General features: G+C 35.1%; 1 protein-coding gene across 2 annotated transcripts in view; it reads right to left on the reverse strand.

Annotated features, from left to right (window-relative positions):
- Positions 1 to 5120: 5120 nt before the first annotated feature.
- AGPAT5 (1-acylglycerol-3-phosphate O-acyltransferase 5) overlaps positions 5121 to 15746 on the reverse strand; it is a 102459-nt gene continuing 91833 nt past the window's right edge. For both annotated transcript variants that reach the window (XM_077152986.1, XM_077152987.1), the window contains exons 7-8: positions 7426 to 7549; positions 5121 to 5464 (exon numbers count right to left, since the gene is read on the reverse strand). In XM_077152986.1, coding sequence (XP_077009101.1) covers positions 5239 to 5464; positions 7426 to 7549 — 350 coding nt within the window. In that variant the 3' untranslated portion in view covers positions 5121 to 5238. The remainder of the gene's footprint in view (positions 5465 to 7425; positions 7550 to 15746) is intronic.

Below are 15746 nucleotides of genomic sequence, written 5' to 3' on the forward strand. Positions count from 1 at the left end.
ATGAGCACATTTCCTTTCCAGAAGTATCACTTGTGCGGCTTCATGTATTTTATTCATACTCTGAGCTTCACTTCCCTCATCTGTAAAACTAGGAGCAGGAGGGGACATATAACAAGATTTACTTAGCGTATGCTATTTTCTGTGCACTACTGCTCTATATATACTAAGTCAGCTCTCAACAATGCTTTGAGGCAAATGTGTTTATTATCTATATTTTACAGATGGGAAAACTGGTGCACAGAAGGCTTAAACAATTTACCCAAGGCCAAACAGCTGGCAAGTGGTAGAACCAGGATTCAAAAACCTGGCAGTCATTACTCTCAATGGTAAGCTATACTGCTGCATGGGTTTATCACAAAGATTAAATGAGATGATGCACATAGGATGCTTAGCACAATGCCTGACATATAGTAAGCCCTCAGTAAATCTTAACTGGTATCAAATCAAAATGCACTTTAAAATAATATGGAGTATTTTATAGCTATATTTGGAAATAAAACTGTCACAATTTATACAAAACATATTTTTATTATCAAATAGCTCTTTTTGCTATCTATGAAAGTACTACATTTTGGGATTATTTTCCATTTTTGCTGAATTAATAAAGCATCAATAAATCCAAGAATGCAAGTCAGAATTTATTCTGAAAATGCTATAAGAAAATGGGTGTTGGCCAAATATTCTCTCCTGCTGAACAAAGAGAGCATATCAAAAGCATCTTTATTTTTAGCTATGAAGATTTATAAAAATAAAATGGTAGAAAATGTCTTTCTTACATTTCATGTATAAGATCACACATTATTAATAATTCAGATGGAGTAACTGACCTGTCTCATCAACATCAATAAACATTTATTAAAAGCCTACACTCTACAGGTCAGATTTTCCTCAGTATGTTAGAAGTAGTTGAGCTCTCTATTTGGACTTTCTGAGAATTAACTTTTGTTTTTCTGTCCAGCATGATAACCAGGTATTTGTCTGTTTGACCTCATGTAAAACTACAAGAATGATTCCCCAAATGCTAAAAGTAATGGATTTACTTTATCATACACAAATTCGTAAAGATGTCAAATGAAAGTTTTAGGATTAAGTCTTTCAGGATATAATTACTCTAAACTCAAATAAATTGTTGATTGTATCTACAGTGTTCTAAGATACCTGAATAAAAAGTTTTAAACTCAGCCAATTACATGGATATTTTACCCATATAGTAAATGCTTCCAAATATTAGTTTGACCAAAGTACTGGTTTTCATTCTAATGCCTGGGTGTTATGTTAGTTTGTATATAATACCAATTAAACTAAATAGTAAAATAATATTCCAAATTAGCCCATTTTTAATCTAAAAGTATGTGCTATTCATAATAAAAGCTGGCCCAACCAAAAAAAAAAATATCCTACTTATAAGCAAAGATAAATCATTTACTACATGATAATACTTGAAACACATTAATAATGTCAAGCAAAGCATTTTCTCAATGTAATAATTTAAGAACAATTATTATTAAGTTAATTTTTTTTACTATATACATTTGCCATTGAAGACATGAACTACTACACTGCTAGACATTTCTCCATCTTCTCAAATGTGAGAATATGGATATATACCTGGCAGTTCATTTGTTTCTATTCTTTTGTTTCCATTTATAAATAAGTTTATTTGTAATGATATTTACATAATAAAAACAAAATACATGAAACTCACAAGTTATACAAAGAAACTGATGTATAATAAAAATAGCACTTTAGACTAACAGGCAAAAATTTAAAGAGAGACTTAATTAGGAGTTAAATAGTAAACAGACTTTACTTCTAAATTTTACTTTGTTACCCACACTGAATTGGAATTGAAAGACTCTCTTCAGGAGGTCCTGTACTGGAAATTTTGGAACTTGGTAAATTATATTTTGGTAAGAGCTTAAAGTTAATGATCTATTTCCATGCAGTATCTAATGCTGCCTTAATATGAAGTCACTTTCAATCTGCCTTGAAGTGAAATCGTTTTAAGTTAATCTGTTCTGCCAGGCTAGAAAAATATCACTGACATTTTTCTGATACATGAAGATATGGCAGGAATAAACCATTATTTACAGTAAGGAGATCTGGAGCAGAAGTGACTGGGCAACAGTTTCAAGAAAAAAGCTAGGAGAAGAAAATCAGTGAAAACATGCCAAACAACAGGCAGAGTAATAAACACAATTAGTACAGTTGGGAAATGAACAGAAAGAATTAATCCATGGAACAAGGAAAGGATTTCTTTTAATAACTATTCACTGGAAAACAAGTTAGTACAGATAGTACTGTGCTATCCATTTTCAAATTTTTACAATCAGTCCTGTTTCTATTCTTGATGGGCAATTTATGTATCTTTTAGATACAGTAAATACATATATTTCCTTTTTTAATGGTTAATCCATTTAGATCATTTTCTTGTCATAGAACTATGCAGAAAATGTAATTATAAACCATGCAATATTACAAAGGAAAATAAAGCTTAAGTAATATGGATATAGAGGAAAATTGGTACCACTCTACATGAAAAAAAAATCACATGGAAATGAAACATACAAAAGAAATCATTAGTTATGTATAATGTAAGGATCAGACAGATTGGCACCTTAAACTCACCAAGTGAATTTTAGGCATTTGACATATTTCACTACAGCTATCCTAATACAGAATTGCCATCTGATTAAGACTTGCTATGCATCTTATAAACTATATAGATAACTTTTTGAACCAAATTAGTATACGACTTCAAAATTTTGAGCATATTAATGCATTAAAAAAAAACTTGCTCAGCCTAAGAAACAGATAAATAAGAAAAAATATTATGGCCTTATAAATTTAGAATGTTGGTGAATTTTTGGTTCGCAAAATGTTAAATAGCACAGACATTAGAGACAGTGAAAGATTTTATTTTTTTAACTTTCATCCAAACATACCCTTTCCCTAAATAAAGCATAAAAGCATGTACATTGACAGCCTTGTTAGAAAAAAAAAACTGAGTAGTAACAAAGCTGTAAGTAAACAATAATAATATAAACCAAACTTATGTCAAATTGTGTGGAAAGATTTACAGGTAGATATAGGGCTCTTAATTTTTATAAAATCATAATTCAAGTCAAAATCAATGCATGTTAATGAAAAGCTTCTAGTTTTCCAAAGCTTTTGATACATTTTTTTGAAAAATTAACAAATATTGTACAGACCTTTTGTGAAAAAAACATCAATATAGACAGAAGAAACACAATTTCAAGGTGATTTTAATGCAGGTCACTTTGCCTTGTTAAAATCACTTATAATCAACATAATTGGCATTGCTTCTTAAAATTTAAAGTGAGAACAAACCCATGATGTTCAAAATAAGTTACAAAACTTACATTTATTTTGATCTAATTAGAAATAGTTTCTACCTTTAGGACTGTTAAAAATCATATTTAACAAAGACATGGGATTTACCTTAATTTCACTCTATAGGTAAGAAAAAATTACAATTCAGCATGAGAACACTTTACAAAAGTTTTACTTATGTCCCCATTCATAATTAAACAAATTATCATCTGTGGGAATGTGTGCACACAAATGTATGTAAACATATACATAAGAATATGTACATACTAATTCACACAAACAGCTCTTCAAAGGTACTGCTTGAAATGACTTACTCTCTTGTTTTGTAGTAGTATAACACAGCCAGAAAAAGTTCCCTTTATCTTTTTCACTTTATCATGATTCAAATGGTGTACTTCATCTGTCACTAATATAACAATTTCACAATAAAAATCTGTTAGCAGTAAGGGGAACAGTTATCTTCAAGGATTGGTAGACACATTTAAATTATAAAATAAAGTAAGAGCAAATCACACATTAAAAAAAAAAAAGCTTTTCTTCCATGGTATCATGGGATCTATTGTTTCATTACTGAAAATTTTGTAAATTGGTTTTTGGAACATAACTCTCATTTTGAGGTGATATGTGGTAATCATGTAGGCCCATTAAAACTAATGAGAAATCCATTCAGTGCTGATAAATTAAATCTATATCTCACTGACTTGAGGACTGTGAATTTCTTGAAATAAGATAAATGCAAAATGCTTTCAAGGGCTTAAAGTGTTCAACTTTATAAAAGGACAAATACCGATCGGCTATGCATTTCTTCACTGAAAGTCTACTGTATAAGCCATTGAGCAGCACCACTTAATTTGATACAAATGAAAAGGAGTAGAATACTGTGGAAATCTACCATGATAACATAAAAATAATTTTTGGATTAAATATTTTGCTAAATAAAGAGTAACAGGCAAAAGGCACATGCTAGTAAATCTAGTTGAACATTTGAAGGCCCCTACTACCTCAAAGGTCTCTGGACTCAGGGTCCAATAAAGTTCACACTGATTGTTTTCAGATTAAAAAACACAAGAAATCTTAATCTTTTTGAGTACTTATGGCACAAATGTTGCAAAGTACTAATAGCTTAGCTAAAATCTTCAAAATGCTGGGTAATTTAAAGCTCTGCTACAATTCAGAGTGACAAATTTTAACTAAAACTTAATTCTCGTATTTTATACATTCTTTTGTGTAGCATACAGGGTGTGCAAATTAAGCTGTTTCAATAAATACTAGAAATGTTCATTTATTTTGCAAATATAAAGTGAAATCAGCTAATAATGTAATACAATAAAAACATACGCTAAACCGTTTCTTCCTCATAAACATTTCTGCCCCTTTCCTTGAATAGTTCAATACTTAAATACAATTTCTTTGACTGACTTGGAGAAATTCAGCAAAAAGCAAAATATTACACAGTTGCAAATGCTAAATTCTTTAGTAATAAGAGTTTGGGATCAGTCAAGTTGTAAAAAATTGAAAATAACAAATACAGTGAAATATACTGCAAATTAACGTTCATAAATACAGCCACCTAAATTATATAACAACTCATTCAGTCCTAATAATCTTCTGCAGTTGACATTAGCTCATGGGAAACGCAAAGATTTAGCATAAACTCCAATTAGCTTTTACCTTTCCAGCAATTTCGGTTATAAAACTTGTAAACCATAGGCTTCTCAAAGACCCACTGCATATAGGCTTTAGTCACAAATCTATTTTATCCACAGTTCAATGAACAAGGCTTTATTTACACTTCTTACTAAATTCAGGAACAAACTCAAGTAATGTGCAGTTGCCAATAACAGACAATGTAGCACATTCCACTGACTGGAGACAGCTACTTATTTATGCTTTAATACTAACCCATAAGCAGCCAATTAAGGTTCCATATATCCACGTTTTTACATATAGTTTCCTTCCAGCCTCTGTCATAAGCATACTAGCAGTCAAACCACCTAAGATCAGTAACGATGGTAAAGTCTTCTTGAAACTTAATTTGGAATTAACACTTTTCCCGGGAAATTTGCTTCTTCTTTCTGGATCCACTGAATCATAGAATTCTATAAGCAATCTATAGCCAAAATAAAAACAAACAAATAAATTTTAAAGTTTCAGTTTGTAATCTTTTCAATATTTTGATTTAACAAATATCTACTTTCTTTAGCAGATATTTAGGGTGCCTATTATATGCCAAGAAAGTTACAGGTCCTTCAAAAATAAGAATGAATCAGAAACATCCAGAGACTTAGTTTAATAGGAGTCTAGAACTTTAAAATATCTTTAATAGGCTCTATAATTAGCATATATGAATTGCGTTATATGTAATATTTAAAAATTGATGGCTTTAAGTCATCTATGGGGAAGCTATTGTTTTCTAAACTTTAGGTGGATAAAATTTTGTGGTGATCTGACTCACACAAACTAATTCATCTTAGTTCCTCTTTAACCTGCCCCAATCCTTACTCCTTCTTTCTACATGTTCCATACTACTAGAAGTCAAAGAAAAGTTTAGTGGTTCTTATAATATAGATGCAGTTTCTCCACAAAACCCTATTTGTAAGGAACTATAAAAGCAGGTTAAAGAAAAAAAGGCATAGTTAACTCATTTTCCCATACTAAATAAAAATCTCAAACATCAAAGTACAGAAAGGGAAAGTCCTTCTGTTTCAGCATAAATCATCTTCCCTATAGAAAACACTGTTTTAAAATGTACAGATTCATTCTAAATACATATATACAGATTTGATATCAATACACACAGATCTTATTTTTAAAATTTCTTCCATGGTCAAATGAGCCCTAAAATGGCTGGTTAATAAGCCATGCCAAGTACAGATGAGTCAATGAAATAAGAAATTAGCATAAAGTTAGTTCATTTTCAACCTATTAGACTTTCACTAATTTTCACTTGTTGAAGTTAATCAGGAGAAGTTAATAAAGAAATACTTAACTATGATAAAACGAAGAAAGGAAAACAATGGCAGTCTCTTGAGAGGAATTACATTAGGAGAATGAAACACTTCAGCATATATCCTGAATATAAATTTAACTTTGGAATTTTAAAATTTTAAGTCTTTCACCAAAAAAAAACCCCATATTTTTCAATGTGGTCTTAATGAATAGTGCTGCCCATAACTACTAGACACCTTTTCTAAAAAAGAGGATAAAAATTATAGATGTTTAAAATATTTCTTTCAAAAAATAGAATATGCATCAGAAAGGATAAAACTTCCAGAGATAGTGAAACAAAAGTAAATGAAAGGTATATGCTCATTTATTGATATCATTTCTAGACCTCAGACCCATGTTTTTTCCTAAAAAGAAAAGAAATTCTAAAATTTCTAATTTTACTTGAATTAAATCAAAGTGATATTCATATACTCTATTGATGTAATCTTCTGCTTCAAGATTTTCTCCTTAGTAAGTGGCATATTATACTCATTCAGTTTGACCCCTTTAGATTATGCATCATCTAAGAGGCATCTGAATATGCCCATACTTTACTTACAGGCAACTTTCAGCAAGGTTCAACACCACTGTTTGCTCCAAAGTAATATTACTAGCATAGACAAATGTAAGGATGATCCCCAAAACTACTAACAGGAAAAAAAGTCATTTTGGCAGTAAAAATTTCAATTGCTGTGTCCTCTCTTTCAACAAATAAAACTGTGTCATCAGACATAATCCTCTATTCCTAGAGTCTTGCTTTTCCACTTAGTGCTTGCACGACAGCTAGTGCTCCAATAATACCACTTATCTGACCTGGGAAACCATATTTTAAAACAACCTTTTCACATCATATAGTCTAGGAAATACTGTAAAAGAAAATAGGTAAGCCTATAATGATAAGATCTTTTATAGTGACTTATGAAAGTTTAAAACAAGAAAAGATTATACAGGAAATAAAATTTGACTTGAGTTTATAAAAAACATTATTGAGATGATAAAAATGCTTAAATTAGTTTCAAATTCTTTACCATGGAGAAATTTGGTTGAACGAAAAGCTTTTGAAGTGCTAGAACTTTTACTCACTTATCTTTTATTTCAAAACGTTCATGAAGCCATCTTCTCATATATGCTGGTTCTTCTGGGACATCTTTTTTGTCTATTCGATCAAAGTGAATATGAATTTTTGGACATTCTTTGCAGAGAAATTCTAACAAACAACAAAAATATTTCATATTTTACTATTTACAACTCATGACTATAAAACATACTTAAAATGAAAATAAGGCAAAGGCAAAAATTGATGAAAAAATATCGATTCTTTCCTAGCAAAAAAAAAAGTTAGAAATTGAGATTATAAACTGGTGGCATGGTGCTTCAAGCTGAAATAAAAGAACATGCAATTTCGAAGTTTTCCACAATAACCGAAGTTTTTAAGTTAAATCAATAGAACCCCATGTTATTTTTCATATAGCAACTTTTAGTTCTATAGCAGCTGTCATGGTTAGGGACAGGTGTCAACTTGGCCAAGTTGTGGTACCTGTTTATCTGATTGGGCAAGCACTGGCCTGTCTGTTGCAATGAGGACATTTCATAGGATTAGGTCATGATCACGTCAGCTGCATCCACAGCTGATTCCATTTGTAATCAGCCAAAGGGGAGTGTCTTCTGCAATTAGTGATGCTAAATGTAATCATGGGAAGCCTTTTAAGGAGGACTCAGAGGAGACAGGTTCCATTCCTGCTTTGGCTGGTGAGCCTCTCCTGTGGAGTTCATCCAGGCCATCCATCGGAGTCATCGGCTTCGCAGCCTGCCCTGTGGATTTTGGACTCTGCGTTCCTACGGTCACGTGAGACACTTTCATAAATTTTATATTTGCAAGTGTTCCCTGTTGATTCTGTTTCTCTAGAGAACCCTAACTAATACAGCAGCACAGCAATAGGAAGCTGGACTCCACTAGATGTACATACCCACCTCTCTGAAGGGATCTTAAAACGGGGACCATAATCAGACCAATCAACTTCATTGAGACCACAGTATTCCATTCCCAATCATGTCAATTGTCACGCATTATTACTGTTTTACCTACTAGACTGTGAGCTACATGATGGTAGAGATGGAGGCAGTATGCTTTACTACAGTACCTCTGGATATGGCAAAGAACTGCGCACACAGAAGCAAGTTTTCCTCAATTCTTAATCCCTGAACCTGACATATAACCTTGTCACTGACTGTTCTAGTTTGCTAGCTGCTGGAATGCAATATATCAGAAACGGAATGGATTTTAACAAGGGGAATTTAATAAGTTGCTAGTTTAAAGTTCTATAGCCAGGAAAATGTCCCAATTAAACCAAGTCTATAGAAATGTCCAATGAAAGGCATCCATCCAGGGAAAGATACCTTGGTTCAAGGCCGATGAAGTTCAGGGTTTCTCTCTCACATGAGAAGGCACATGGCGAACACAGGTCTTCTCTCTCAGCTGGAAGGGCACGTGGCAAACACAGCATCATCTGCTAGCTTTCTCTCCTGGCTTCCCGTTTCATGAAGCTCCCCAGGAGGCATTTTCCTTCTTCATCTCCAAAGGTCATGGCTGGTGGACTTCTGCTTCTCATGGCTATGTCATTCTGCTCTGCTCTCCCTGAATCTCATCTCGAACTGTTTCCTCTTTTATAGGACTCCAGAAATTTATCAAGACACACCCAAATGGGTGGAGACATGTCTTCACCTAATCCAGCTTAACAACCACTCGATTAAATCACATCTCCAGGGAGATGATCTGATTACAGTTTCAAACATACAGCATTGAAAAGGGATTATTATGCCTTGGCTCTTCTAGAGGACATACATCCTTTCAAGCCAGCACACTGACTGCTGACACATACAGAACAAACGTGGGAGAGCTACTATTTCCTCACCTCTAGGACTTGGCCATTGCTTTCTAATCACTGGTACTCCTTGCTTTTCTGATCCTTGCCACTTTTTAAAACATATTATAGTGGGTTTAGGACCTAAAATTCTTACTGTGTAATAACCATAAACCCTTAAATAACTACCATTCTTGAAAGCATGCTACATTTGAAAAGAAAAAAAAAAGGAGACAGACCTTTTTCAGCCTAAATTGCACAAGGGATGGGGTCAGTATTTATTGAAAAATGAAAAAAGAAGTTTGAGGCTGGATCAAGGTCCACCCTCATTCTATTTAGGGACATCTTAACTAATAATATCTTCAAAAGTCACATTTACTAATAGGTTCACACTCACAGGGATTGAAACCTAAACAAGACTTTTGTGGGAGATATGATTCAATCCCCAAAAGGGTCCCTCTGGACCCCCAGCAGATATGTTCTTCCTACATGCATAAAACATTCATTCCATCACAAAATCACAGGAGCCTTAAGCCATTTTAGAACAATGTTAAGTACAAAGTCTCATTAAAATCAGTTATTGGGGACTTCCGGAGAAGATGGCGGCTTAGTAAGACGCGCGGATCTTAGTTCCTCCTCCAGAACAGCTACTAGGGGTGTAGAAACGATACAAAACAGCTCCCGGAGCCACAACAGAGATCAAAAAGACAGCGTGCCCCATCCTGGAACGGCTGACTGTCTGGGAGAACAAGCTCCGGTGAGATCGCCGAGGGGCACGGGCTTCCCCGGGCGGGGCGGCAAAAGCGGCTGGTGTCCCTCCCTTCCTCCTTCCCAGGCCAACTGGCAGAATTGGGCAGGCGGTCCCCTCAAACTGCGGAGGCTGGCACCCCCACCATGAGCAGCCCCCTGGACCAACTGAGAGAATTGGATCGGAAATCCCCAGGCTGCGGAGAACGGTGACGGGGGTGGTCCCTTCCAAACACGTGACTCCCCGATCCGGCTGGGAACAGTGCACTCTCGCGGGCCACGGTGGCTGGCGCCCTCCCGCCACGCTTGGCGCCGCAGGCCGACTAGGAAATTCGGACGGGCGCTCTCACGGGCTGCGGCAGCTGGTGACCCTCCCCGCGTTCGGACCCCCGGGCCGGCTGGCACTCTTCCAAGCCGCTTCGGCTGGCGACCCTCCCCCACAGCGAGAGTTTTCCAAAGTTAAAGGACCCACAGCACCTTTTACTGGTGGGACCCGCAGACAAACGTGTGCCACGAGCGCCACCTACTGGGAAAGATAAGAAAAACAGAACCTAGAGATTTCACAGAAAAATCTTTCAACCTGTTGGGTCCAACACCCAGGGAAATCTGACTAAATGCCCAGACGCCAGCAGAAGATAACGGATTACGCTCAAAAAATTGAAAATATGGCCCAGTCAAAGGAACAAACCAATAGTTCAAGTGAGATACAGGAGCTGAGACAACTAATGCTGAATATATGAACAGAAATGGAAAACCTCTTCAAAAACGAAATCAATAAATTGAGGGAGGACATGAAGAAGACATGGGCTGAACAAAAAGAAGAAATAGAAAAACTGAAAAAACAAATCACAGAACTTATGGAAGTGAAGGATAAAGTAGAAAAGATGGAAAAAACAATGGATACCTACAATGATAGATTTAAAGAGACAGAAGATAGAATTAGTGATTTGGAGGATGGAACATCTGAATTCCAAAAGGAAACAGAAACTATCGGGAAAAGAATGGAAAAATTTGAACAGGGTATCAGGGAACTCAAGGACAATATGGACCGCACAAATATACGTGTTGTCGGTGTCCCAGAAGGAGAAGAGAAAGGAAAAGGAGGAGAAAAACTAATGGAAGAAATTATCACTGAAAATTTCCCAACTCTTATGAAAAACCTAAAATTACAGATCCAAGAAGTGCAGCGCACCCCAAAGAGATTAGACCCAAATAGGCGTTCTCCAAGACACTTACTAGTTAGAATGTCAGAGGTCAAAGAGAAAGAGAGGATCTTGAAAGCAGCAAGAGAAAAACAATCCATCAATACAAGGGAAACCCAATAAGACTATGTGTAGATTTCTCAGCAGAAACCATGGAAGCTAGAAGACAGTGGGATGATATATTTAAATTACTAAAAGAGAAAAACTGCCAACCAAGACTCCTATATCCAGCAAAACTGTTCTTCAAAAATGAGGGAGAAATTAAAACATTCTCAGACAAAAAGTCACTGAGAGAATTTGTGACCAAGAGACCAGCTCTGCAAGAAATACTAAAGGGAGCACTAGAGTCAGATACAAAAAGACAGAAGAGAGAGGTATGGAGAAGAGTGTAGAAAGAAGGAAAATCAGATATGATATATATAATACAAAAGGCAAAATGGTAGAGGAAAATATTATCCAAACAGTAATAACACTAAATGTTAATGGACTGAATTCCCCAATCAAAAGACATAGACTGGCAGAATGGATTAAAAAACAGGATCCTTCTATATGCTGTCTACAGGAAACACATCTTAGACCCAAAGATAAACATAGGTTGAAAGTGAAAGGTTGGGAAAAGATATTTCATGCAAATAACAACCAGAAAAGAGCAGGAGTGGCTATACTAATATCCAGCAAATTAGACTTCAAATGTAAAACAGTTAAAAGAGACAAAGAAGGACACTATATACTAATAAAAGGAACAATTAAACAAGAAGACATAACAATCATAAATATTTATGCACCGAACCAGAATGCCCCAAAATACGTGAGGAATACACTGCAAACACTGAAAAGGGAAATAGACACATATACCATAATAGTTGGAGACTTCAATTCACCACTCTCATCAATGGACAGAACATCTAGACAGAGGATCAATAAACAAATAGAGAATCTGAATATTACTATAAATGAGCTAGACTTAACAGACATTTATAGGACATTACATCCCACAACAGCAGGATACACCTTTTTCTCAAGTGCTCATGGATCATTCTCAAAGATAGACCATATGCTGGGTCACAAAGCAAGTCTTAACAAATTTAAAAAGATTGAAATCATACACAACACTTTCTCGGATCATAAAGGAATGAAGTTGGAAATCAATAATAGATGGAGTGCCAGAAAATTCACAAATACGTGGAGGCTCAACAACACACTCTTAAACAACGAGTGGGTCAAAGAAGAAATTGCAAGAGAAATTAGTAAATACCTCGAGGCAAATGAAAATGAAAACACAACATATCAAAACTTATGGGACACAGCAAAGGCAGTGCTAAGAGGAAAATTTATTGCCCTAAATGCCTATATCAGAAAAGAAGAAAAGGCAAAAATGCAGGAATTAACTGTCCACTTGGAAGAACTGGAGAAAGAACAGCAAACTAACCCCAAAGCAAGCAAAAGGAAAGAAATAACAAAGATTAGAGCAGAAATAAATGAAATTGAAAACAATAGAGAAAATCAATAAGACCAGAAGTTGGTTCTATGAGAAAATCAATAAGATTGAAGGGCCCTTACCAAGATTGACAAAAAGAAGAAGAGAGAGAATGCAAATAAATAAGATCAGAAATGGAAGAGGAGACATAACTACTGACCTCACAGAAATAAAGGAGGTAATAACAGGATACTATGAACAACTTTACGCTAATAAATACAACAATTTAGATGAAATGGATGGGTTCCTGGAAAGACATGAACAACCAACTTTGACTCAAGAAGAAATAGATGACCTCAACAAACCAATCACAAGTAAAGAAATTGAATCAGTCATTCAAAAGCTTCCTAAAAAGAAAAGTCCAGGACCAGACGGCTTCACATGTGAATTCTATCAAACATTCCAGAAAGAATTAGTACCAACTCTCCTCAAACTCTTCAAAAAAATTGAAGTGGAGGGAAAACTACCTAATTCATTCTACGAAGCCAACATCACCCTCATACCAAAACCAGGCAAAGATATTACAAAAAAAGAAAACTACAGACCAATCTCTCTAATGAATATAGATGCAAAAATCCTCAATAAAATTCTAGCAAATCGTATCCAACAACACATTAAAAGAATTATACATCATGACCAAGTAGGATTCATCCCAGGTATGCAAGGATGGTTCAACATAAGAAAATCAATTAATGTAATACACTATATCAACAAATCAAAGCAGAAAAATCACATGATCATCTCAATTGATGCAGAGAAGGCATTTGACAAGATTCAACATCCTTTCCTGTTGAAAACACTTCAAAAGATAGGAATACAAGGGAACTTCCTTAAAATGATAGAGGGAATATATGAAAAACCCACAGCTAATATCATCCTCAATGGGGAAAAATTGAAAACTTTCCCCCTAAGATCAGGAACAAGACAAGGATGTCCACTATCACCACTATTATTCAACATTGTGTTGGAGGTTCTAGCCAGAGCAATTAGACAAGAAAAAGAAATACAAGGCATCAAAATTGGAAAGGAAGAAGTAAAACTATCACTGTTTGCAGACGATATGATACTATATGTCGAAAACCCTGAAAAATCCACAGCAAAACTACTAGAGCTAATAAATGAGTACAGCACAGTAGCAGGTTACAAGATTAACATTCAAAAATCTGTAGTGTTTCTATACACTAGCAATGAACAAACTGAGGGGGAAATCAAGAAATGAATTCCATTTACAATTGCAACTAAAAGAATAAAATACCTAGGAATAAATTTAACTAAAGAGACAAAAAACCTATACAAAGAAAACTACAAAAAACTGTTAAAAGAAATCACAGAAGACCTAAATAGATGGAAAGGCATACCGTGTTCATGGATTGGAAGATTAAATATAGTTAAGATGTCAATCCTACCTAAATTGATTTACAGATTCAATGCAATACCAATCAAAATCCCAACAACTTATTTTTCAGAAATAGAAAAATCAATAAGCAAATTTATCTGGAAGGGCAGGGTGCCCTGAATTGCCCAAAACATCTTGAGGAAAAAAAACGAAGCTCGAGGTCTCGTGCTGCCTGACTTTAAGGCATATTATGAAGCCACAGTGGTCAAAACAGCATGGTATTGGCATAAAGATAGATATATCGACCAATGGAATCGAATAGAGTGCTCAGATATAGACCCTCTCATCTATGGACATTTGATCTTTGATAAGGCAGTCAAGCCAACTCACCTGGGACAGAACAGTCTCTTCAATAAATGGTGCCTAGAGAACTGGATATCCATATGCAAAAGAATGAAAGAAGACACATATCTCACACCCTACACAAAAGTTAACTCAAAATGGATCAAAGATCTAAACATTAGGTCTAAGACCATAAAACAGTTAGAGGAAAATTTTGGGAGATATCTTATGAATCTTACAACTGGAGGCGGTTTTATGGACCTTAAACCTAAAGCAAGAGCACTGAAGAAAGAAATAAATAAATGGGAGCTCCTCAAAATTAAACACTTTTGTGCATCAAAGAACTTCATCAAGAAAGTAGAAAGACAGCCTACACAATGGGAGACAATATTTGGAAATGACATATCAGATAAAGGTCTAGTATCCAGAATTTATAAAGAGATTGTTCAACTCAACAACAAAAAGACAGCCAACCCAATTACAAAATGGGAAAAAGACTTGAACAGACACCTATCAGAAGAGGAAATACAAATGGCCAAAAGGCACATGAAGAGATGCTCAATGTCCCTGGCCATTAGAGAAATGCAAATCAAAACCACAATGAGATATCATCTCACACCCACCAGAATGGCCATTATCAACAAAACAGAAAATGGCAAGTGCTGGAGAGGATGTGGAGAAAGAGGCACACTTATCCACTGTTGGTGGGAATGTCAAATGGTGCAACCACTGTGGAAGGCAGTTTGGCAGTTCCTCAAAAAGCTGAATATAGAATTGCCATATGACCCAGCAATACCATTGCTGGGAATCTACTCAAAGGACTTAAGGGCAAAGACACAAACGGACATTTGCACACCAATGTTTATAGCAGCGTTATTTACAATTGCAAAGAGATGGAAACAGCCAAAATGTCCGTCAACAGACGAGTGGCTAAACAAACTGTGGTATATACATACGATGGAATATTATGCAGCTTTAAGACAGGATAAACTTATGAAGCATGTAGTAACATGGATGGACCTAGAGAACATTATGCTGAGTGAGTCTAGCCAAAAACTAAAGGACAAATACTGTATGGTCCCACTGATGTGAACCGACATTCGAGAATAAACTTGGAATATGTCATTGGTAACAGAGTCCAGCAGGAGTTAGAAACAGGGTAAGATAATGGGTAATTGGAGCTGAAGGGATACAGACTGTGCAGCAGGACTAGATACAAAAACTCAAAAATGGACAGCACAATAATACCTAATTGTAAAGTAATCATGTTAAAACACTGAATGAAGCTACATCTGAGCTATAGTTTTTTTTTACTATTATTATTACTTTTATTTTTTTTCTCTATATTAACATTCTATATCTTTTTCTGTTGTGTTGCTAGTTCTTCTAAACCGATGCAAATGTACTAAGAAATGATGATCATGCATCTATGTGATGAT

The sequence above is a fragment of the Tamandua tetradactyla genome, chromosome 3 (assembly GCF_023851605.1).
Source record: "Tamandua tetradactyla isolate mTamTet1 chromosome 3, mTamTet1.pri, whole genome shotgun sequence".
Taxonomy (NCBI): Eukaryota; Metazoa; Chordata; class Mammalia; order Pilosa; family Myrmecophagidae; genus Tamandua; species Tamandua tetradactyla.